This window comes from Scomber japonicus, chromosome 3 (genome assembly GCF_027409825.1).
Source record: "Scomber japonicus isolate fScoJap1 chromosome 3, fScoJap1.pri, whole genome shotgun sequence".
Lineage (NCBI taxonomy): Eukaryota > Metazoa > Chordata > Actinopteri > Scombriformes > Scombridae > Scomber > Scomber japonicus.
Genome location: NC_070580.1, coordinates 17,994,123 through 18,019,100, shown reverse-complemented (window position 1 = coordinate 18,019,100; position 24,978 = coordinate 17,994,123). Strand labels below are relative to the sequence as shown.

The window sequence follows — 24,978 nt, the reverse complement described above, 5'->3', positions numbered from 1 at the left end:
ATCAGTCATCTCCCTCTAGGAGTTTGTCTGGAGTTGTGCAGTTGTAACATGCAGATGATCCCTGAATCTTACGCAATAGGTCTCTTGCAGGACATGTCAAAAGTGTCACTGACCCTTCCACTTGTGCTTGCATTTGCTCCTTGTGGTGATGCTTGCTTGGGTTCCAGGTCAGCTAAGCTTGCTGACACACTGGCTTGCCACAGAAGATAAATGACTGATAAAGAGCTGTTCACACGCAAATGCATCAAAGCATCATAAACACACTCACATGCACATGTTTTCACATATGTACACAAATCCTCAGATAACTTTTTTTAAATATACTTTGTATGCATTTACTTAGTATGTTGTGTTTTCATATTTTGCTGTAAGTCAAGCAAGCAGAAGTTGGGTGTTGACTTTGGCTGGTGACAGGATCTCTGACAGCTCACTTTTCACCTCCGACTTATGCAAGAGAGAGTTGGGGGAGTTCTCTGTGGGTCTCTGTGGGTTTGAGTATGCTCTTTGGAAGGAAGGTGTGATATGGAGAGAATGGAGGAGGAAGGGATTTAGACGTAACTGATGAAAGAGGAGATGGAGCTAAAGTGGACTATGCAGTTAAAATGATCTGACTGTTGCTGACATCTATAACGTTTGCCACTATAATACCACTTTTATAGCCTGGGTATATGCTCTCATTCGAGCGACATTCCACTTCGCTCAGAAAGTTAGCATGGCCAGCAAGAGATAGGGAACCAATCACAGAACCGGGAGGCGGGCTCAAGACGATGACAACCGTTTACGTCCAGCATGGCGGCCATGGAGGTGCAACAACCGTTCAAAGCAGCAGTAGATTGTGTGCAAAATAAATTGGAAGGCAAGTTCATTTTGAAAATAGAACAAAAACTTGCACTACATTATTTTGCCTTCATAAAAAGGATGTCTTCGCGCTGTTCCCTACAGGCTGTAAGTTTGTCCAGTAGCATACAGAAGCATTTGATCGACATTCATTGATCCTGCCTCAAATTCATTTATACTTGTACTACAAATCTATAACTTGTTTCAGACTTTTACCTAAAAGTGTTTTTTATGATCCCTGAGCAGAGTGTTTCTATATGTATGTCCAGTGACACAGGATATATATGTATCTTAGTTGCAGGTAGAGGTGGAAAATGTGCCAAGAGATGTATGGAGAAAAGTGATTGCAAACTGTTAAGGTTTCTGCTCCTCCTTCCTCTCTGGCTATATTTAAGCTGTTCTCATTAAGAGCAAATGTGTCCCCCTTATCCTCTGGCACAGGCAGTAATTTGCATCTCTTTCTCTCCTACTAAGTGGCTAGACTGTTTTTAGCACTGTCTCTGTAAGTTATTTCAATCCCACATAAATGACCCAAGAGGTATTCTGGGTTGCTCCTTTCCACTTGTTCAGCGTCTAACTTTTCTCAGATAGTTTACCTTAAGCCTGGGGAGGTCTGTCCCAATTCCCAGCTCTTTCTTGGCAGGACATTGTTTTTTTTTTAAAAGGGATAATAGGTGGGAAATACAAATTAGGTTGGAAAATCTCCTGACTTCTCATCTGCCTCATTTCATTATGTCATACCAGTGCAGTTCCTGTTGGCAAAATTAACTCTCCACTTAATTTATTTGCTTAAAAGCCCTGCTACCTTCATGCTCCTGACAGCACAAGGCAAATGGAGACAGCTTTCATTGGGAGTTTGTGTTGACATTTGTTTTCACAGAGTAAGCCACCCTCTTTGCTGGCAGTACCCTCAGTCTGCTGCCACAGTGTTCTCACCCAGTCTGTGTTCTCAGAGGAGAGGGCCAAATGCCCTTTGCTGCCTGCCAGTCCGGTAGCTTTACATTCACGGCCCCTTCTATTTTATCCTGTCTCCTCATTGTTCATTCTGTCCTCCTTTTGTCTGATCCTTTTTCTTGATCTCTGGGATTTACTGCGGGTGGGCTTGGGGGTCAGGGTTATGCAACCCCAGGATTATTCCATGGGACAAAATGAGTCAGACAGGCTGAAACTACAGAACATAGGCCAGAAGTTCAGAGACATTCCTATAAAGCAGGTTAGAGGAAAGAATACACTTTTGTATAATAGGCTGATGGATAGGTGGAAGGCGTAAAGTATTCACTTCATAACTGTGTTTTGAGCTGGTTACCTAACTAACCTCTCATGACCTTCCAACAAATGATAGGGGGGGGGTTTAGGGAGGAATGGCTGCTGATTGGCACTTGCTACCCTAGATACTATATATTTCATGTGTCCAACCACCTTAACTATTTTTATTAACCTGCTGCCAATGCTTCACTCATCACCAGTGTTGGCTAACACACCATTCTCACAATTTGGATTGGATGCTAAGGAATTTCCCTAACATTTATGGCCCTATTTCAATTTTTAAATTTAGTTCTTGATACTACTTGGTATTCACTGAACCACTTACTCCAATTTATGTTGCATAATTTACAGAGTGACATGAATCTATTTTAACAAGCCTAATATTGAGTTCTAAAACACTGTTTTCCTGAAATAAGTGCCTAAAATCTGCCAGTAAAGTAAGATTATTTTCCTGTTTCCAAAACAAATCAGCATGTTTAAGAAGTGTCTCTCTCTGCAGATTACAGTAATCCAATTAGGTATATGTGATTCATTCAACACAAAGCTGTAGGGTAGTGCATTATGCAATGTATGTTACGTATTGTGCGTGACTGTTAATGGAGGTTACTGGAGATGAAGGAACTTGGTTGATGACAGTGGCAGGTTAAACACTGTCATGCCCTACCCATCACTGGTGACGCAGGACAGAGATCTACAGTGTAGTAATGCACACCTTCACCCTCCCTTCCTCACCGTCATCTACAAAATCATTCTCACGCTATCCTAATAGACTGCAGCAAAAAACCTGCCCCAGCCATTTACCCATTGAAATGACCTCAACTGCAACCGTTTCCACATTACCACAGAGACCCGTTGCTGCACAGTCGTCACATTCAAAACTGTCATTGACACATTTCCTGCCACCTCCTCCACTTTCGCACTGATGATGCTGCAGTATCTGACTGTGGCATCACTGTTTTCCTGTAAGGACATAAGCAAATCAACTACTGGGAGCAATGCTTCCTTATTAACCAATCTATGTACTATTGAGAAGTAACACACAACCTCCAGTAACACTTTATTATTTGTTACTGTGTTTTGTTTTTGAGTTTGGAAAAATGTCAGCACAGTTTTTTAGAATTTAGGAAATGACAGTGAGTCAGGAATGACTAAACAAGAACGACAAAATGTCTATTTCTCATTTCATGTAAGCTTAGAGTAACATGGAGGAGCAATATGGTTTCTATTGCTAAATGGGGAGATGGGAATTTAGCAAGAAGCAGTTTAAATTGTGTCCAAAAAATTAAGTTGGTCCTTATTGCAATCTCTGTTAATGTGTGATATGTAGGCTCTTCATTCATTCAATAGCATAGTAATGTCAATAAATGTTATCTTATGTTAATCGTCATGTTGATAGAGGTATTTGGTTCTAATTAATATTGTTTATTAATGAATTAGTCAATTAACATAATATTCAGTAATGTTTAGTGTTATCCACTTTAAAAGAACTCCCTCCTCCTCTGTTTTACTGAAGGCCTTCAATATCTATGTACTGAATGTCTGTCTGGTATATATCACATTGGCTCAGGTTTTCTGTTGTTCTGTGTTAAATAGCGTTCACCCTTCATCCTGCCTCCTTCCTTTTTGTCTTCCTATTACTCCGTCACTTCGAGCACTGCAGCGCTGTGCTTGGAAAATTCCACACTGCAGCAAAGAGAGGGGTGGCAGCAGAGAGAGAGAAAGAGAGAGAGAGGCGCAGGTGGGATGGGGGAGGAAAGAGATGAGAATACACTTGTGAGAGGTAATCGATCATGTGAGTTTCGTCAATATGTTGTGGGAGGAACCAGTTAACACTTTGAATGATGCAAATACTGCATGTGAGATATGAGATAAGAGAGAGAAAGGGCGTGTTTGCATTTGCAGTTACGTACAAGTGCATATGGAAATGATAAGAAAAACTGAGAGAAACTAATGCATTTAAGGGTTAACTTGAATATTTTTAAGATTTACCCTAACCAACACATTATCAAGCATAAATACAATTACAAGGGCAACGTGAGGACAGTGATGCAAGTGTTCGGAGGGAACATGTTATGTGTAAGAAGAGGAGGGTGAGCTGTACTGTGTTTTAAATTATAACAGAGAGATGGAGAGAAATCTAGAACAAGTGAGTGATAGAAGGATGGGGAGGTGCAGCTCTTTGTAATAGTAACCTCTGCAGAAATGTGCATCCATCATCACGTGCACTGAGGATAAGCTAGAAAGCACTGCAGTACCCCAATACTACTGCTTGGAGCCAGCACCCACAAACACTTAACACAGAGCTGCAACCTGATCCACTCCCATAGCAGTGACTACTTGGATACAAATCATGTTAACACTGTTTACTCATACAGATTTATGGAAATGTGCACCTTTTATGTTCTGATTTCTGTTTCAATACAATTTTTTTATTTATTAATTTAACCCTGACCTAGAAACAGATTAATTGTGTAGTCAAAGCCCAAACCAGAAGGGACTTGATACCAATGTGACATTGAAACACACTCAGTATCAAGTGCCAGAAAATAGACGTCACAATGTTGCAGTCAATCAACTTGCCTCAGGGATCTGTTCCACACAGATTCAAAACAACTAATGCGTTATTGATTGCAACATGGAGTTTGCATATGGACTAACCAGTGGTAGGAAAGTTAGGGAAGGTGGTGAAACGTGAATGAAAGATTTGTGTGCTAGTAATTCTCATTACAGTGTTTGTTATATTCAGTCTACATTTTTCTACACTCTAGTTTATTCCAGTTTATAGCAGTGCTGTTTTAGGCCTGCTTTAATGTGTGAAGACTGACTGTTGTGCTGTAGTGAAGTTCAGCTCTACTTTTTGAGTCAGCACTTCCCGTTTAGGGAAAGGAACAAACTTTTAGTGACGCTGGTGCAGGACCAGAGCATCTATGAGTCAGATGTACACAAAATGTGAAATAGGATGTCTGCAGGTTTTTAACATAAGCTATTAATGCTTCATGCTACCAGGTTTATTATCTTAGGCATTCGTGTTCAGTTTATTTTGAGCTTGTGTCAGCTTGTTAAGGTGCATGTGTAAACCACTTGCAGGTAAACCACTGTGCACTTTCAGGTACAACAAAACAACTCTAAAATATTCAGGAACTAAAATTCAAAGACAGAAACTGAAAAAACTAAAATGAGATATGTTTATCAAAATGACGGTCTGAAAGTTTTGTTGAGCAGATTTTAAAGAGATTCTTTAGACTCTGAACTCATGTTATCAAGCTGAAACCAGGTACAAGACGGAACAAGTTGTTGGAAACTAATCATATTCCCATGCATGTATTTGTGTACTTGTTTGCATAATGGAAATGCTGCTCAAACTCTAGTTTACAGCTGTGAATTACTCAAACTTCAATTGTGCTCTGAAACTTAAAATGTTGAATATTGAAATTGAATATTGTCTGCAGACCAGGCTGTGCAACACTTAAAGTCTCTCACATTCCCTCCAATTATAGATATAAAGAAGAGTAAGCAGACTTAAGAGACCCTGATGTGGAATTGCTATGCAGCTCTGGATTCTATGAATTGTAATACCAGGAACTCTACTTTAATTTTTGGATAAGAAATAAAAGTTTGGGGAAAGCATGATGACTCTCAAAGCACTCCACTATAACTCTTTGCTGTCAGCAGGCCTGGGAAAAAATGAAGCAAGACCTCCTAACTGCTAACTCATGCCAGAAACTCACAACTGCGATGGCATTTTTGAATATATGCTGTTGTGACTCATTTTGCCAGTGAGTCACACAGAGTCAACAAAACCATCTGGACAGTGTATTAAGCGACTCATTAAGGAATCAGCTAAGCAACAGTGACCGCACATGGCAACAGCTTTGTATGCTGCGAAATGGGAACACTCTGGACCCAGAAAGACTTAGATTGAGTCTGTTGTGCTGTGGACACCATGTTTGCAGAGTTGACCTGACCTGGCTCGCTGCTGCTGCTGATGATGATAGAAGAGTGGACAGAAAGTGTACGCAGCAGAATCAATAGCAGCACTCTCTAAAGTGCTTCTGACTGCATGCGATATTGATGGTTTCTCACCATGATAGCACGAATCAGTGGTATTGAAGCTGTAATTAAAAACAAAAGGCACTGGTGTGGAATCAGTTGATATCATAGACAGCTGTGATCTACATTTAGGGATCCAAAAAAGATACATGAGAGCCTTAACCACTTAACGCACGCTGTTCCGTCTACGGAACGGGACGGATGTTAGGAGGTAGCCACAAGTTCTTCTGGATGTTTTAAACACCAACCCTTAAACATATATACTCATGCCGTACATCGTTGGAAAGCTTAGATTGTCCTGATTCACTCAAGACCACTCACGACTTATATGGTTGCTCACAGCCGTAATAGTATTAGCGATTAGCTCGGCTAGCCCCTGAGCTAAGTAAGAAAAGCTATAATGCCTACATACCTTCAAAGTCTTCCCTTTATCCACAACGATCATCTTATGACTCAGGACTTTCTGTACAGCTCGCCAAATATCCATTCTTGTGAAATATGAAATCCGTTTCCATAAAACCGAAATACTTTCCTCAATATGTCAACATGTATTCAGTCCAACACGTAACGTAATAACACAAATAACAAACCATATACGGTCCGTTTACGTCATTTCCTGACCTGCGCGTCCATCTCAGAGTACACGTGACTAGATGTTTACGACCGTGAGCCTCTTCCGCTTCTGACGACACCACACACAAGCCAATCGGTGTTTAGGATTAGGCACTACATGTCTCCAAAGCCAATGAGGACATGTGACCGACAACAATGACGACATGGCTTTGATTGACAGCTGTTCCAGCCTATGGAAATATTCGGTGAAATGAAGTTGATAACCTTTTAGCCAATAGTCAGAGGTTTCCAACGGTGTATGACACTAAGCTATTAAGTTTGGCTGTCCATAAACAAACAAAGCGTAACCGGCGTGCGCCCTGTGCGTAAAAGAGTTGAACCATATATCATTACGCACACGGCATTTTGGTACACGGTTGGTTCTTCTTCGACTTAACATATGACTTATACCAAAATAAACAGATAGATAGATAGATAGATAGATAGATAGATAGATAGATAGATAGATAGATATGGCCAAACAAAAAAATATGGTTATATGTAATAATAATAATAATAATAATAATAATATTAATATTAATAATAATAATAATATGGCATCAGCTTTCATTAGAGATCAAGATTTTGATTGAGGGGATGTGAAGTTATAGGTGTTTGATTGCGGTTATACAGCTTTGGTAACCAAGTGTCCATTTGGAGTCTCCAAAAAGGACCTGAGGAAAACGCATGGACATACCTGTTGAAAAATAATTCTGAAAAATTCATCTTTTGGTCTTTTGACTTTGGACTGCATGAAGCCAAGACATGTGGCTGTGGCCTCATTGTGTCTATATCCTGCTGAGAGGTCCCTGAATGTCTGTACACATATCATTGTAAAGGCAAACCTATGGGCGAGTAAACAACCCCATCATTGTAACCTCTGCCACTCTTTGTCAGTAAGTCACAGAATCACACAGGCACTTTTACAAGAATCCTGAGAGTGTCCTTTCCAATGATACCAGACACATCTCTGAGTCTCAAACTATGTGGGATCTGTGCTGCTCACAACTTGGGCATGTCGTTTAGGCTAACAGCATAAAAAACAGGGGCGTGTGTTAAGTGGTTAAGATGTACTGTAAACCGGGACTACTCAACACCTCTCTGTGCACAAACCAATTGTGTGTGTGTGTGCGAGAAACTGAAATCACGAACCTCACATTTTGTCCAATACCAGAAATGTCCTATATGGTTGCATAGAGTAGTCAGTATAGCAGAAGTGTTGTTAATGTTACTCTGAATTTGTTCAGACCCAACAAAGATTAAATGCTTTAATTACCATTGTCACTCACAAGCTGTTAGCTAACCTCAAAACTTTAAGTGTTTCAGTTGTCACTTGCTTATGAGCTTTTTAGCAACACTAAATTTTACACTTAAGCACCAGTATTGTCTAGTTTAGCAGGTCTGCCCATGCTAAATTGATAAAAAATAAGATTTGTGAAAATATTTTATACATGCACATGCACCAAATACAGTGGCTATTGCATTGATGGCAAAAAACATATTAACACTTGTCCATTGGGCACAGCATTGGATTTGACATAACAAGTACTGTACATGTTTTGAGACGATTTACTATACATTTTTTTGAGTTTTGATGTAGTTTTCTGCCTTCCAGGAAGCTGGTTTACATACACTGTAGTAAGATATGAACAAAGTTGGATTAGCAACCAGGAAAAGCAAGTAACTAGTCCAATCTTACTGCATGTTAACTGATTTGTGCTAATTTAATTGAGATTTTGTTTGGGAATGGCTTCACTAAGGCGCAGTATTAGCTGTCATAATATGAGCTTTAAGTTTGATTTATTACTTGGTCCTTACCTTACCATTTTAATACCTTCCATCTTTCAACTGTGTGGCAACCTGTTTCATATTATATATATTGAATGTGCTAAATTAAATTTCCACACAGCACATCTGGAGCCAGGTAAGAGACAAATCATAGAAAAACTAAACATTGTGTGTATTTGAGTTTGTTTTTCTTGGACTGTTACCCTTGAACAGACTGTACTCTGTGTAAATATAATGTCATGGGGTTTAGATATAGTCAGATTGGATTCACTGGACTGTTACATAACACAGGGGGAACACAGAGGACCTATATTCACTCCTAAATACACTCATGCACACACACACAGACTTACATTCATTTCCCGAAGACTCACCCTAACCCTAACAACTACTTCCTAACTCTAACACTTCCCCTAACCATAACCTAACCCTAACCATAACCACATACCCAAAAAACAGCTTCTTAAACCCAATTGCACAAGCCGCCCCCAGTTATCTCATCTTTCATCTGAAATGTGTCCCTGAAAGTAGCCTATGACAGACCTATGCACACACACAGGCTTGCATATACACGCCCAGTCCACACAAACACACATGCTCACACACTGATATTCGAGGGAACTCCAAAAGCTCTTACATCTGCAGACTGAAAACAAAAACATGCTCCCTGTGTACAGCCAAGTGGGGAGGAGTCTCGGTTCTGACTTTCAACAGATGATGTTTACTCCATTTTTCCTGGAAAAAGAAGACCACCAAAGCACACTTGACAGTGAGGCCGCTACACTAAGCGGTGACAACATTCATGTTCATGCCCTTTGCGCCTAAAAAAAGATCTTAGTTGCACTTTTTACCAGCCACCAGGAAATTCTGTGTCAGAGCAAAAAGACAAACAAAGTCAGCATTTTATCTCCCACTCATTAATCTGATTTGCAGGGACAAGCAAATGTACACTTTGTCCCAGATACAAGACTTAACCTCTGACTCAACTATTTATACACTTTCCACCCATTTAATTATATAGATTGTCTTAAGGATTTGCAAAAACATTTAAAGAACATTAACCTCCTGAAGCTGAACTGCAGTGCAAAATGGAGAATAGGTCAGTGAACAAGCTCACAATTTAAAAGGCTGTTTTAAAATGTGCACACAAGTTTTAACCATGAGTGTTTCCATGTGACCCGATGAACTTCAGTTCATGGAAGTCATTAAATGGTAAATGTTTCCCTGTTTTGTTCATTTAGGGGCTGAATCTTCAGTGTCCCGCTCGGACAGAATAGATATATTGTTCCTGTGTGTGTGTGTGTGTGTGTGTGTGTGTGTGTGTGTGTGTGTGTGTGTGTGTGTGTGTGTGTGTGTGTGAAAATCAAAATATTATGGTTTTAGTTTTTGGCAGCCCCCAGCTCCACGTGACGTCCTGTGTAACACGTGGGGAACAGACGGAGTGGTTTTGTTTATATAAATCAGGCTCTTTTGGCCAGTCTCTGCCTGTTCATGTCATATGGAAGTCATTAATGTACAGTGAGCTGCAGGACGAAACGCAGACCTGCAAAACGTGCAAGACTCTGAAAGTTTAAACTCTTCAGATCAAATCAAAATTAATTATTTAAACCATTGCAAATCTCACTCCCAATAGATTGCATCCATGAGACTACGTAGATTTGCTTTTGTTTATATTTACAGGTGATATTTACACCTCTCCCATGCTATATATTACCTCCATATGTCTGCAGGGAACATACCAGAGATGAAGCTACTCACGTTTCTCCCTGATGAAAAAAAATTGATGTAGGTCATAAAGTTTGTTTTCATTCTCTCAACAGTCTCCTCCCACCAGTCTTTCCAGACATGCAACAACACTCTACTGTATGCTCTCAGTCAATGTTGGAGTGGATCAAAATTTAGTTTGTACTTTTTAATTCTAAGCAACATGAATTCTTGGTACTTTTTTAATGAGATGAATAAGTGCTTACTTCACTACCACAAGATCAAATTCATTTTGTACCGGGTTGCTTGTTAGTTGCTCTATACTAAGTTTAGTTTTGCAGTGTTGACTGGGTTGAGAAGCATAGCAAATGCTTGGCTTTGAACTTGTGACCACAGCACTGAATGTGAAGATGGTTGATCTGCATATCAATTAGGATGAAAGATGTTTATTCCTTTTTGGTGAAGTTTAATGTTTCATTGTAGTGATCCATGCGTACACAAGATGGGACTTTTGAGTTTACATCTTGGTTTGATTTATCCCTGTGTGTATGCATGCATATCAGTTGCTCACAGCAAACCACATGGGCACTGCAGCCTACTCCTAAATAGTGAAGGTGTTGACAGCTCGTTGGCCTGAAGATACAGTGAGACTTCTCACAGGATTACTGTGGTGAGAAGAAACTTTCTTTGGTGAAAAGAGGAAAAATCTTTAATCTTACACCTCTGAGTACATCAACTCTAATACAGACAGACTTACAATATACTGCAAAAATATCAATAAAATACCATTTTCATTGAGTTTAGTAATGGGTATTGGTTGGTGTTTGAGTCTTCATCTATGGAGACAAAAAGTAAGAGAATGTGCATCCAGGTAAAGAAAACTACACTTTTTTCAGCAGAAAATCAAATATAATTGTCTTTTGTGTTTCAAAATGTTGCAGCAAATTCCTGGGACAAGTATACAAGAAAAACAAGATGAGAATTTCTCAGAATAAAAATGTAGTTACTTAATATATTTTAAGGCTAGATAACCTGTAAAGACAGGCATTATAATTTAGATAATGGTGAAGGGTTTACACAGTGGCTTTGAGGATGTGTTAAGTGTGTGCAATGTAAGGTTGCACTCGCTACAGACACGCTCATTAATTTCCTGCCAACAACTATTCATTTTGGTCCAGTTGTCCGAGAGTGACACCCACTATAACCTTTGACTTTGACGGGATGTGGATATGATGAAGGAGCCAGACAGGATATGGGAGGGGCTGCGGGGAACTGTCTGAGGCTGATCGCAGCCCAATCACATGAAACAGGCTTGGTGCAGACTTGGTTAGACAGTTCCTAAACGTCACATGCAGTCAGAACCTGGCCACCCAGACCCTGAGTCTGTGACATGGAATCTGACCCAATTTTGCCTCCAGGTCTGGAGGAAATCAGAGCCTGTCGCCAATATTATTGCGACATGTATTGGCAAGCCCACCTTGTGTCTTGCTCATGAAAAAAGACAAGGCAATGTAAAAAGCACCAAACCCCTATTCCTTTTTGGAATAAAGGTTTGTGTGTGTGTGCATGTATGTATGTATGTATGTATGTATGTATGTATACTGTCCACACAATGTATTGTGTTTTTGTTTTTGTGTGTTTTTAAATAAAAAGATTTAAAAAAAAAAGCACCAAACCAATTTTCTATCACTATGGAAAGGAAAATTAGGAACATAAAGAAATCACAAATACAATATAAAGTTCAAATATGTATTTCGACAAAATGTTCTAGCACATTATTTAAAGGTGAGAGGACCTTTCCTTGACCCAGGGCCTGGGACAACTGACGCAGCTATTACCCGGTGTTGGTGACTCTGGTAGAAGTCGGGGGGGGGGGGGTGTCTGGCTAATTTGGCACTGTGTATGTGATTAAAAATGGGTCAGCAGAGCTATAACAGATCACCAGACAGGAGCCACAACTAAATATAACCTGAAGCAGACATGCATGTTTACACGAAGGATCAAATAAAGGACAAGATAAAGTCAAAATGTTTGCGATTTCTTTCTTTATGGAAAGAAAATTGTTAACCCTACTTTCCCGGTCTGCATCTTATCCTAACTCTCTGCAACCGAATAAAACCTTGAATATCTCTTCCCACACTTCTCTGTCCTCTCGAGACTGTTCCCATGGTAATGTGCTAGTGCATAACTAGCATTTCTCTACAGGGTGTAGAAAATGGGCCATAAAAACTGAGGCAGTCAAACATTACTTTCAACATAAGCACACGTGTACAATGGATACATAAACTGTGACACTCAGTATGATTGCTCACACACTCAGTCAATCATTCTCTTGATGAAGTTTCAGTGCCTTACTATACAGTATGATGTGTATGTTTACAAACAAACATCAGAAGGGCCCCCACCTTGAACCAGCCCCACCCCATGCTGATTTAAGACAAGCTGCTTCCTTCAAAGTGGGTCAGGGTCTAGCTGTCTGTTTACTGACAGGCTGAAAGTGTCAGGCTGATAGCATGCTATTATCTCCAACGCCACAATCATCTAGTATCACAGCATCTGGTGACTGCATGTATTTATCTGTACTGCTTGTAATGGGGCCTTCCTGCTACCACAAAATAGACCAAGTATAGCTGATGCTGGCAGTATGCCATTGCGCGTTTTCCACTTTCACTCATATGCACATGACATGCCGCACTTGCATTTAATAGATTCCATTGCTTGTTTCTGCAGTACCATGTTTTCAAATGACCTCAGTGATATATTGAGCTGCGTGACGTTTAGCTAAGGTTATGTAAATGCAACTGTTGCACTGCCTGGACCTTGGAGGAAGTCCTGGATTTATAGAGATCAGCCAGGCCAGGAGCTTTTCCCCTCTGACCATAGACCATTGTAGCACATACCTTAACACAGGCGTGCGCTACAGTTTAAAGGACTCTGTACAGCTTCAGGAAGGCACTTCAGGAATGTGTCAATGGACTTGAAGAATGTGATCTAAACGTGTGAGGTTGCTCAGGTGTACTCCACAGCCAGGGTTTGAGAAACTACAGGCAGGCTATTTCCAATGGCACGTGTACTGTGGGCCTGCTGCACTTACAAAATTCAAGTTAACTTTTCTCTGTGAGGATTCTATTTTTGTTTTTTCATGTGATCATGTCCTGACGATTAAAATGAGAGGACTTACCTTGAGGACCTTTGCCATCAAATAGATACTGTTTATATGAACCTGCTTCCCCCAGTATTATCACTCTATGCAAAAGGTAGATGTATTTTTGGCCTATTTGCCTATTTGCTTATTTTGCCTCTGCTTTTGATAACCCCTCCTTGTATAAACACCACATGTTTATCTCACATACTGTTAGCTGGAAGAGATTTTATCGCCATGCCTCACGTTTTGATTCCCAGTATGAAATGAGGAACTCCTTTACCCTACAATTGATTATTTACTTGTGTATATTGCCTTGACTCACGGTTTATGATTGTGTTTACTGTTTCATCAAACATCGTCATTGATATCCAGGAAATCAGAGCCATATATGTTTGTCTCTGACACACACACACACACACACACACACACACACAGTTAAGTGTTTATACAGGTGCAGTGAACTATCATCAGTGAACTATCATCAATTTTAGTTTCATCATTAACCAGTCAGTCTTCTGTTCTGATGAGACTTTTCTTCCATTGTAGACAAAGTAAAAGTGAGAGGGAATGATGCAAGGAGCATGGGTGGTGGTGTTGGAATGCAGGAGTAAACAAGGTTGTCCTTGATGTGGCATTAGGTGTCATAGTACCAGCAACAGTCATCAGGGTCAGGATTTGCCTCTACACCATCAACACATTTGTATTAACTAGAGCGGCCCATGGCCTAAATGTTGGAGCATATGGGCTCATCCCCTTGCTGCTGCAAGCTCCCATACTCACCCATGTTTCACTTCCTCACGTGTCTGGGAATGAGGGGGCGGGCCAAATGGATCCACTAGAAAATGGGATGTCAAGTTTGCAGAATAAGGCCGTGGGGAGATCCCTCACATTGGAATTTCAAGGCACTCCTGGCCTCACAGCAAAACTTTGAATCTACACTGTGTCGTCCAGAAGTGTAAGAAGCTTTTAAATATTTCATTAAGTTCCTTAACTAAAGAAAAGTCTATTAAAAGACCATGGTTAGGGTTTAGCCATCCAGTGACCTCACATTACATATCATAGTAAATAACATCCATTTGTGTGAGACCTTGTATTGTAATAATCAAAAGAATTCATTAGATAAACTGAGCCAAACTGCAGACAGATGAGTGATAGATTGAATGATCGTTAAGCTAATGAGAGGAAAAAAGGGTGAGCAAGATAAGATGGGTCACTTTTTCTGTCTCATTCATTCCCTGTGGTCATGGAAATTTATACAAAAGCAGGTTCACCAAATACACTCAGTGAGGTCTTGATTTAACTATAGTACAGCTAATCATAGGTTACTCTCTGTGATTGTTACACCTCAAATTTCTAGTGTTGTATGATCTGCGTCATAAACGTTTATCATACTGTTCAGAGTTTTGTCAGTAGTACAGTATTTGAAACAGGTCAGGTGAGGCATGATTTTTTTTATCAATACCGATTTTAATACCTCGCTTTAGTGTATCTACCGAAACTGAGTACAAATCCAATATCATTACTGTCTTTTCCCAATGTTAAAATCTCTACACGTCACTGCATAGACATTTTTGGAATCATTTTATGTAAGGCATCATGAGGCCTGTGAATTCAAACCCGTTAATGTAGATCAGTGAGCAATAAGGTCAGTCTCTCAGCCAATACCAATCAGGCATATCAGATTGGCAAATCCCTTTTACGCACCATGTCTGGTGTACTGGATTATTAATGTGCCATTGAAAAGCATGTTACCATTTCATTTCTATAAGTTCTGCTGTGTTTGTACAAGGCTGGGTTTCTTGTAGCTGCTGCATCTGGTTTGCAGTGACTGCCATGCTTTAAGAAGGCTACACATTATATAATGTGCATGGAGGAGCTTATTCAACATTGCATCACTGCTCTGTGTCATTGCTGGACTGAGCGCCCTGTGGCACAGCCTGGGCCTATTGTCCTGGGGCATGGACCCATGACATGTGAACGGAGGCTGCACTAAGTTGACAAAATCACTGACACACCAGTGAGGCCTGGGTGACTAGGCTAAAATGATAACTATGAACACACACTCACTGGCATCTTTCAGATACAAAATGATATGATTATAACATCAGTTTATCTTAAGCTAAAATGTTGAAAAGTTGAATGTTTACTCCCTGTTTCCACATTAGATGCACTTTGACAGAGTGTAGGCTACATACACATAACCCAAACCTAACCCTTTCTGTCTGATAACCAACCGTAGGTCATGGAATTTCAATTTATATGATGTCCAATAAAAATGTATAACAGTTAAGGATTTTTGGACTTATGTCACCATAGGTCAACAAATGTTAAAAAGTTTATAACACACCCACAGAAACACACACATGCTCCTGCTTGACCACACTGTCAAGGCCCACTCTACACCTTTGCAATCTCACAAGTAAATCTTTCACATGGTAATGTGACACTGCTGCGGTTCTCTTTCCCGAAAGATGGACTCGCGTGATTAAGTCAGTATTGTTCTGTTGATCCTTGGATCAGGAGGTCTGGGAAACCCAAAGTGAACCCCCTTACACACACACACATTGCTATACACACACACTCTCTTTCTCTTCTCTTCATTTGTTCTGATTTACATTTCACACCAGGCCACCAAGAAGTCCTTACCTGCAGGAACTAAAAGAAAGAGCAGAGTGAGTGCCCTGTTTGAATGCTGATCATTTAATCCCCTCCCTGCCCTGGTCTGGGATCCTTTCTTCCCATTTGTAATCCCAGTGCAGGACTGGAACATCAGAGATTAGTGTGTTAGTGTGATTAGACTGTAGCCGTCCAGTGACCGGAGCTTTGCCTACAGTACCTTGGCTTGGTTTGGCCTGGCACACAAGTCAGACTCATTAGGTCGACTGACACTCACAAAGAGACTTAGAGTCCTTGGTTGGTTGGACATGATCCTTTACTTAACACTGTGCCATAGTAAAATTCATGCACTACAATATGGAGCTCTACCCTTCCTGCTATTGGTGCAATATTTTTGCAATTATTACTCACAGTTGACACAAAAGACGCTTGTCTCCTCACAAAAAAATACTTTAATAACAGATCCTGAAATATTGTTATCTGTGGTCTATTTATAGTGGGGAGTACTTCAATTATCTACTGGAATGCATGTTATGTTGCAAAAAGGATGTTGTTCTCTGAGATATTAATGATACACTGTGAAGATAGGAAGATTGTTTAGATAGTGTTTAATTTGCGTAAACAAACATATAGTTAATTTTGACAAACAACACATTGATGTGTTAAGGGGATATACAAAGCATTTTAAACGTAATACATTTGACCCTGTTCTGGCTTTAGGCAGCGTTCAGATCATCACTGTGTTCAAACTACATCAAACAAAGTAGCTTTCCCACATATTTCATTGAGATTGAGCTAGATACAATAGTCAGCCTTGTTGCTCTGATATGACATTAAGACCGTATGTTCTGTTCATTGGATTTACTGTAATGACCCAGTTTTTGATTTGTAGATAAAGTACCTCAAAGCTCCAATATATCCGACTTGGCCGTTTATAATGCAAAAGTTACTGAAAACCAAACAACCTGAAGGCCTCGCTTGGAACCTCAGCAGAGCAGGTACTAAAAAAGTACCAGGTATCAGGTACTATCCCCAGTCAAAACGCAAAAAAAATGAGTCGAGTTGAGACGAGTCGTGCTGGAACTGTGCAGTGGAAAAGCATCATTATATCGTGAAAGAGATGTCTGTAAATCAACTAGTGTCATAATAACCCCAAGAAATGACCAATTTAACCATCAGAAGTTGATCCATTCAGTCTGATCCCATTTCTAAAGTACAAAAGAGCCACCTGATTTAGTCATGTACAGTATCCCCATTCAGGTTAGCCTGAGGGCTAAACCACAAATGAGCAGTCTTGATACAAAACAAAAAACGAGAAATGATGTATAACACCTTAATTATTACTGCCAAACAATTTATCCATAGATGCAGATTCATGAAGTGTCACCCACTGTTCTTAATTTATATGAATAAAATAACAAACTTTAAAAAAACACTGAAATGTCTAAAAACCGAACAAGCCTAGACTGTTTATGACAATCTGAATGTACTGACTTCTGATTAGACCTCTGACCTTTTATTTTAGTTATGTATTTTATTTTATTTTGTGATATATGTACCGTTCTATACATAATGTGTTGTAAATGCTCAGTCTGGAAAATAGTATTTTTCTATGGAATCTTTTAAATGTAATGCCAGATTTTGATTAATAAAGTTAGGAAGAAAAAAATAAATAAATAATAATAAAAAAAAGCAGTCTTGGCCAGCGGAAGTCTCTACTGAGCATGCTCCATGGACACAGTGAGCCCAAAGAATGTGCACAGTATGTTTACATCATATGGTCTATGGTTTACATCTATACAGTCTATGGTTTACATACAGGTATTCTTTACAGCAGGAAGTCATGCACCACTGAGCAACTTTGATAAGAATGAACGGGGTCACGGGTAGATTATACACTAATTAAAACATAGTTATTAGTATTATATTCCATTTCTGCTAAGTGCTACACACTGCAACTTTAAAATGCCACCTTTAAATTCAAATTTTAACATTTGACAAATTCTACAAGTGTGTCAAAGCCAAACCTGTAACGTGAGAGAGTAATTGTTTGTATAAATAATTTGCTTTCACTTCCAATTCTTTGCTTAGTTTTCCTTTCAAGGTTATTTACACTGCAAAGGATAACTGCAAGATGAAACGTGATTTGCAAGCTGCAGCCTGTTTCCAAAGTAACAAGAATAACGAAACTTTAGCTTCTACGTACATTGTTGTTTTTAAATGCCTTCAGTGTTGTGTTTTTGTCTAGTATTTTTCCTGTTCTCCCCTCCCCCCTGTTTTCTCTCTCCTTCCTCTTTGTTGGCTTGATCTTGATCCTCTCCGAGGTGCCTTGTCTCCTCCCAGCGACAGTAGCGGTTCTGTGATTGGCTGCTTGTGGGAGGGGGCCGGACCTGACGACTGCCTATGCTGTGTTTTCTGCCTGTTAGAGCAGCTCACGCGTCAGTTTCGGTCACAGCAAGACAACGAGGACGACGCAAACACACGTTGCTTTTAAATCCCTTTTCCAGTAGGCTTTACAGCTACATACGTGGTATTTTATCACACGTACAAACACGGTGAAAACCCAGCCGAACGAAGGAGTTTTATAATTTGTTCTAAGGCAACGAGAGGAAAGGGTAATTCAAGGATTTTCTCGCCCGTGTCCTTCCTGTTCTGCCCTTTTGTTTTTTCCCTCGAGCAGCAGCGCCCCCTGCGAGCTAGCAGAGAAGAGAGACGAGCGGCCCTAGCCTCTTGCCTCCCCTACACCGTGGGTCCACCCAGCTTAGCAGTCCGATGCGGAGTGAGGATGAGTCCCGCTCTGGAAGCCCTTATGCAGGCAGACGGGACTCCTTATCCCGGAAAAGGGGTAATGCTTGAACCCTTCGTGCACCAGGTGGGGGGTCACTCCTGTGTACTAAGATTTGGGGAGCAAACAATCTGCAAACCCCTCATCCCCCGAGAGCATCAGTTCTACAAGAGCCTCCCCCCAGAGATGAGAAAGTTCACCCCCCAGTATAAAGGTAAGGTGCTCACCCTAAACCTGGAGTGACTATCAACCTGTGTTATAGAACAGAGCATGCGTGATGTTGTTTTGGTTGCCAGCATTAATCATTTCCTCCGTTTTTCCTCATCTTTGTGCTGACAGCTTGCAATATGTGGCTTCATTCTGTATTACAAAGGACCAATAAATGCATCTATTTAGACAATCATTAACTATTTTTGCTTTAAGATAAAATATGCTTTATGCTTTATTTTCGAATAATGCAAATTATCCTTGGGCTGCAAGTTACTGCATCACATGTAGCTCCCTACCATACTTGCATACACACAAACCTTACATCCAATGACATCAATTTAAAAAAAAAAAAAACACTACAGTTTATGAAACGAGGAAAATAGTATCTCACCAGTATTGCAAGTTCACCACATGACAAATAACCTAAGTGTTGCACATACTGTTGTAAACCATCTGTAAAATGGTCTGGGATTATATATCATTTCACCAACACAACATTTCATTTCAGCTGTTTAATGGATAATGCATTTTGTTACTCCGAAGGTAAAGGCTCGTATTCATGAAGGACGGTGGTCATGGTTTGTTGCAAGAGTTCAAAGAACATAGCGTACACAGCAGCACACTAGAACATGTATTTTGGTATTTATAGATGGGTGCATTCCTGATTTAAATGGCCAGTTATTGTGGCTTGAGTACAGGGTTGCTCAGGATGGAGCCAATGGCAGACATTGGCAGACAGTTTTTTCTTCGTCATCCTCATGTTCGATGGAGTTTTAAGTAGCTGCTAAGCATGAGTGCCTGACTACCTGCCAGGAGGATGAGCAGCCAGGGGTCCTTAAAGTGTTGTGGCTTACTTTTAAGTTGACTATGGTTTCAAGACGGGATAAAATTCCACAGGGATCGAAAATAAATGGGACACATCACCAGGGGAGTAAAACACAAGTCAGCTTGGGAGATTTTCGGGTCTGGTTTCAGGTTCATCGTAGAAACACATACATAAAAACACAATTCCATACGTGTGTGTATGAAATGGAAAGCCATGTTCCATAGTTGCATCCAGGTCCACAGTTTCATGCTGATGCAGACGTCTTGAGGCACTGTATGACGGAGGTCAGACACATGGGTGATATCTGACTCTTCAGTAATGCAGCATGGGGCTATAAAAAGCCCCAGGTGACGATGGTGGGATTTGTAGAGCAGATAGTAGAGGAGTCCTGGGACCAGTGATTCTCTGATGTCTCTAAAAACTATATAGTACAAGAGAGAGGGGTTTCAATCTTCATTTTTAAAGAGGTATTTCTGATGTTGTTATGAATCGTGCTTGGCAAGATGGAAACTTCAGTCATATCCAGTTACCTTTTTCATACTTCAGTGTATGTTTGAAGACATGGAGACAAGATGAAGAAGTCAGTGTCGGTAAGATGTTTGCAATATTTTCTGTAATGGGTGTATTTCATAATGGCTCAGAGGATTTAAAATTCAAAATGCAGGCCTGAAAGGATCTGAAAGCTTCAACCTATGAACTTGATTAAATAAAAGTCACCAAAAATGATTTACAGCACTGTCTTATAGTCTACTATTTAGTATGATTGATTTATGAGCACTTCTCATGAAATTTAATCAGTGACTCACAAGTTCCCACACTCACTGACGCGGTATGATGACAGTGCAGCTCTTGATTGCCCAGCACAGTCCATTAGGACCACGCTTAAGCAGGCAGGTCTTCATGCAGGATGGTGATGTCAGCACGTATGACATCAGGCAGGCCTCAGGCTGCGGAAGAAATTTGGTCACTGGGTCCTCAGGCCCGCTGTGTAACGTGCAGAGTTTCACAATGCATTTAAAAAAAAAATATGGGCTTTATTGAGTCAGATTTTTCACAAGTAAATGGTTATGTATTCTTCGTTATTCAGTTGCTGTTTTTTAATATGACCACTATTATATGATGTTGAATGTATCGTGTTGTGGAAGGGATGCTACTGTTTTCATATCTCTTCTACTAATCTCTTGGTTTGTTTCGACCACATCCCTCCTTCCTGTGTGTAGTTTATCTGTATCAGCCACTGCAGCTGTGATGTTTATTCTCAGTGACACCTCCCCCACACAGAGACATGCTGTTCTAGGCCCTTGTAGGGACTTTTACTCTCAGCAAAGGGGGGCCTACTGGGGGGCCTGTTTGTGGATCCTGACATAAATTAGCATTGACATTAAGGTACACAGTGCTCCCTTTATCATTAAGGTGAATCTAGAAACATCTGTTAGCTGGTTTGCTTTTGAGTTTGTAAAATTGTGTTAATAACCACTTCTAAACAAATTGTATAAAATGTCTTTCAGTCAATGAAAAATTATCTTAAAATGTTTGTTCAAACATGTCACAGCTCTTGTTTCATTTGAGGCCTGAATCATGGACTGATGGTGTGGAAAGACTGTTTGTCACAGAGTCATGGCTTATGAGTGAATCTGTACTGTGGTTATGTAACATTTCACAATGCTGTTCTATGTATGCTTTTGGAATGGAAAGAGTGAACTGTACTGAACTTTCATTGTCACTACTGACAGCTTGAAACTCTGTATATGAGTCTTTGTGTCTGTTTCATGAGGATGTTTGGCAGTTGCTTAATAAACGTCCTGCTCAGCCTGACACATTTTAGCCTTGTGTGGTATTTTCTGTCTCTTGTTTCTTCCTGATTACAATATAGAAACACTGTTCATGCTCTGAAATTTGCTATTAATGATATAAAATGCTCCGACCGGCTTTGCTCTTCCATCTCTTTCTGTCTTATTCATATCTTCATCTGCCATATAATATGTCCGTTTTCTGTTTATTCATATTGTCACATGAACATGTCAGTCGCTGTCTGAAAATGTCTTTAAATGTGAATAAAGACACAGCTGGTAAGGGCTGTGTCAGGGTTATTTGACAAAATTATCATCAAATAAAAATGACTTTTGAGTTGACTGTTATCCTCCTTGTCACCCTCTCTCAGGTGTAGTGTCTGTCAGTTTTGAAGAAGATGAGGAAGGGAACCTGTGTCTCATTGCTTACCCCCTCCACACCGAATCAGGTGACCTGGAAAACAAAGATCCCTCAGCAGATTGCGAGCCCAAGAGCAAGATGCTCAAGTGGAGCAAAAACAAGCAGTCCCCTTTGCTATTAGACAACGACAACTACAGCAAAGACAGAGCTCGACAGAGCCGTAAAGAAGACAAGATCATGAGGTGAGGATGCTTGCTTAAGCTCCTTAATACAAGTATAGACAGCCTTCATGAATAAGTTCTTTATTGTCAATGCTGACATTTCTCTGTGTTGTCACCTTTTGCAGCTATAATCGTGATGAGGTGCAGCAGCAGCCGCAGCAGGCAGAGGTTCTCTACTTCAGCCTGGATAAAGGCAATGTGGTGCCACAGATCAAACACAATCCCTGGAGTCTCAAATGTCACCAGCAGCACTTACAGAGGATGAAGGAGAATGCAAAACACCGAAACCAATACAGTATCCTTTTTATCAAACCAGTCATACAGGGAATTGTTAAAATAAGTATGTATATACTTTGTATTAGTGTACAAGTCTTTTGTTGTTGTACGATCCTTGACCCCCTTATACAGAGTTTATCCTTTTGGAGAACCTGACATGGCGCTACACAGTACCATGTGTTTTAGACTTGAAGATGGGAACTCGGCAACATGGGGATGATGCAACAGAGGAGAAGAAAGCCAATCAAATTCGCAAGTGTCAACAGAGCACATCTGCCTCTATTGGAGTGCGACTCTGTGGCATGCAGGTACAGTATTAAAACCACACAATTCCCCTGAGTTTAAGTTATTCTATTCTGTTTATATATCTGGAGCTGTTATACTGATGTTCCTGTATGACCCCCACAGGTGTACCAGTCAGACTCTGAACAGCTGATGTTCATGAATAAGTACCATGGGCGTAAGCTGACCCTGGCAGGCTTCAAAGAGGCCCTCTACCAGTTCTTCCACAATGGGCGTCGCCTGCGTCGTGAGCTGCTGTCCCCCGTGCTGCGCAAACTCCGGGAAATGCAAGCTTCCCTGGAGGCCTTCGAGTCCTACCGTTTCTACTCTAGTTCCCTGCTCATCATCTATGACGGAGACCACCCCATAACTCCCTCTAGACCCAGACACCGTGGCGGGGAAGAGGGCGATGAGGATGAGCCATCAGATGAAGATGAAGAAGAAGAGGAGGAGGAGGAGGAGGAAGAAGAGGAAGGGGCCTTCGGTTTCCCTTGTTCCTCCTCAGCAGGTGGCAGCACTAGTGTGGCCGGAGGGAGCAGTAACAGTGGTAGCAGCCGCTCTTCTAACAGCACAGGAGAGGCCAGCAGCCCCACAGTGGACGTGCGCATGATCGACTTTGCTCACACAACCTGTCGGCACTATGGTGAAGACAGTGTTGTGCATGAAGGCCAGGACAGCGGTTTCATCTTCGGCCTCCAGAACTTGATCACCATCATCTCCCAGCTTGAGGATCACAGCACTGACTGAGACTGCACTGGAGCCCAACATGGTCTGAATTTCAAAGCTGGGAAGAGCTCACTGAGCTAAAACCCTGCTACTCCAAGGTGCATCGTCCTCACACCTACATGGGGGTCTGACCCTCCTCTGCTTGGAGGGAACCTCAGACACTTCAGGGTCAGGGGAGAGCCTGTGTGGTCGTTCCTGTGCTCTCCCTCATCTGCCAGAGGTCAGGGCTGCCTGTGCCCTTACTTGCACTTTTCTCTCTGAGACTGCTCCTTTTCTTTGTTATAAATGATAGGAGAACTGTTGTGTGAGACAGAGGTCTCTCAACAAACACAGGGACTCCTGTAGCATCCTAGGACTCTCCTCCACCTCTCCTCCTCTGGTACACACATTTCTTTATTGTAAGTTCTCTCTGAGAGAGAAAGAGTGAGGAGGAGATAATTGAACCTCAAGTGTGTAGTTCTAGGAGCCTGATGTGGTGCTTTACCTGTGACATGAGGTTGTCGTTTTGTTTTTTTAATGAAGTTTGGACTGCCGGTCCCTAACAGCACAGCACATTGTTAGAGGGAAAGGTGACTGTACAAGCTGACCTTGGCTGGCTAGGTCAGCAGCCTTGTAGCAATTGACAACTTAAGCTTCTGATAAGGACAATTTGTTTATATTGGTGTTTCTTAAGACCCTTGTAATAAACATGGTTTGTGTGTCCAATGGGGCACCCAGATTTTCACTTTGTGGTGGAAGAACAACATTATTTAGGTATAGAAGAAGGGATTTGCATTTTTCCAACAGTTGTTCTCCCCTGTTCTTTGTTGCCTACAAACGAAAGACATTTTTCAAGGGGATAATAACCCTGTTTTGTCACTGTCTTTGTTTTTGTCTGATTTTCTCCTCTTCATTCCTGAAACTTTGACTAAACAAAGAGAATATATTGATTTAAAAAAAAAACACTAGCTACAAAGACTATAGAGGCTATTTATTTGAAAGGATTGTTTGAAATGGATACGACTACATTCCATATAACCACTCTAAATGTTCTGTTCTGATACCGACTTTGATTTATTTTGTTATTGCAAGAGCTGTTATCTCTTGTATGTGTGTTAACAGTGTCTTGGAAAATAAAGGCATTCATTTGTGGTAAAAAAAAAAGAGGCTGTTGTCTATCTTGTGTTCATTTATACTGTGTTTGTAAATAATATGCATTCACTTAGCAGGAAGTGGGGAAAGGGAAATGAAACTTAAGCAGGATGCTGACGCCATCAATGAATACAGCTGTACTAAAATGTTGCAGTGCTGTCAAAAAATTACTCATTGTTTTTGTTCAATTCTAAAGCAATTGACATCTTACCATGTCATCGTTCACCTTGGACAAAACTTTCAAATGTAAGTCTAATTGATATACAGTGATGCATTGCAGACCTTTACACTACACTGGAAGAGTACGTCAGGAGTTCAGAAGAAAGAAGTCTGTGCTTAAATAATCAAGGTG

General features: G+C 40.7%; 1 protein-coding gene across 1 annotated transcript; it reads left to right on the top strand.

Annotated features, from left to right (window-relative positions):
• The first annotated feature begins 18,530 nt into the window (after positions 1-18,530).
• Positions 18,531-24,637, top strand: LOC128355516 (inositol hexakisphosphate kinase 2-like). The gene is made up of 5 exons (XM_053315790.1): positions 18,531-19,017; positions 22,001-22,232; positions 22,337-22,506; positions 22,620-22,795; positions 22,896-24,637. The coding sequence occupies exons 1-5, from the start codon at positions 18,804-18,806 to the stop codon at positions 23,514-23,516; spliced, it is 1,413 nt and encodes a 470-aa protein (XP_053171765.1). The 5' UTR covers positions 18,531-18,803; the 3' UTR covers positions 23,517-24,637.
• The last annotated feature ends 341 nt before the right edge of the window (positions 24,638-24,978 follow it).

Bases quoted from the DNA above. Each gene is read 5' to 3' on its own strand.
- LOC128355516 (XM_053315790.1), top strand. From the start codon at position 18,804: ATGAGTCCCGCTCTGGAAGCCCTTATGCAGGCAGACGGGACTCCTTAT. The intron at 22,233-22,336 runs GTGAGGATGCTT...CACCTTTTGCAG, and splicing joins AAAGAAGACAAGATCATGAG to CTATAATCGTGATGAGGTGC. The intron at 22,796-22,895 runs GTACAGTATTAA...TGACCCCCACAG, and splicing joins TGCGACTCTGTGGCATGCAG to GTGTACCAGTCAGACTCTGA.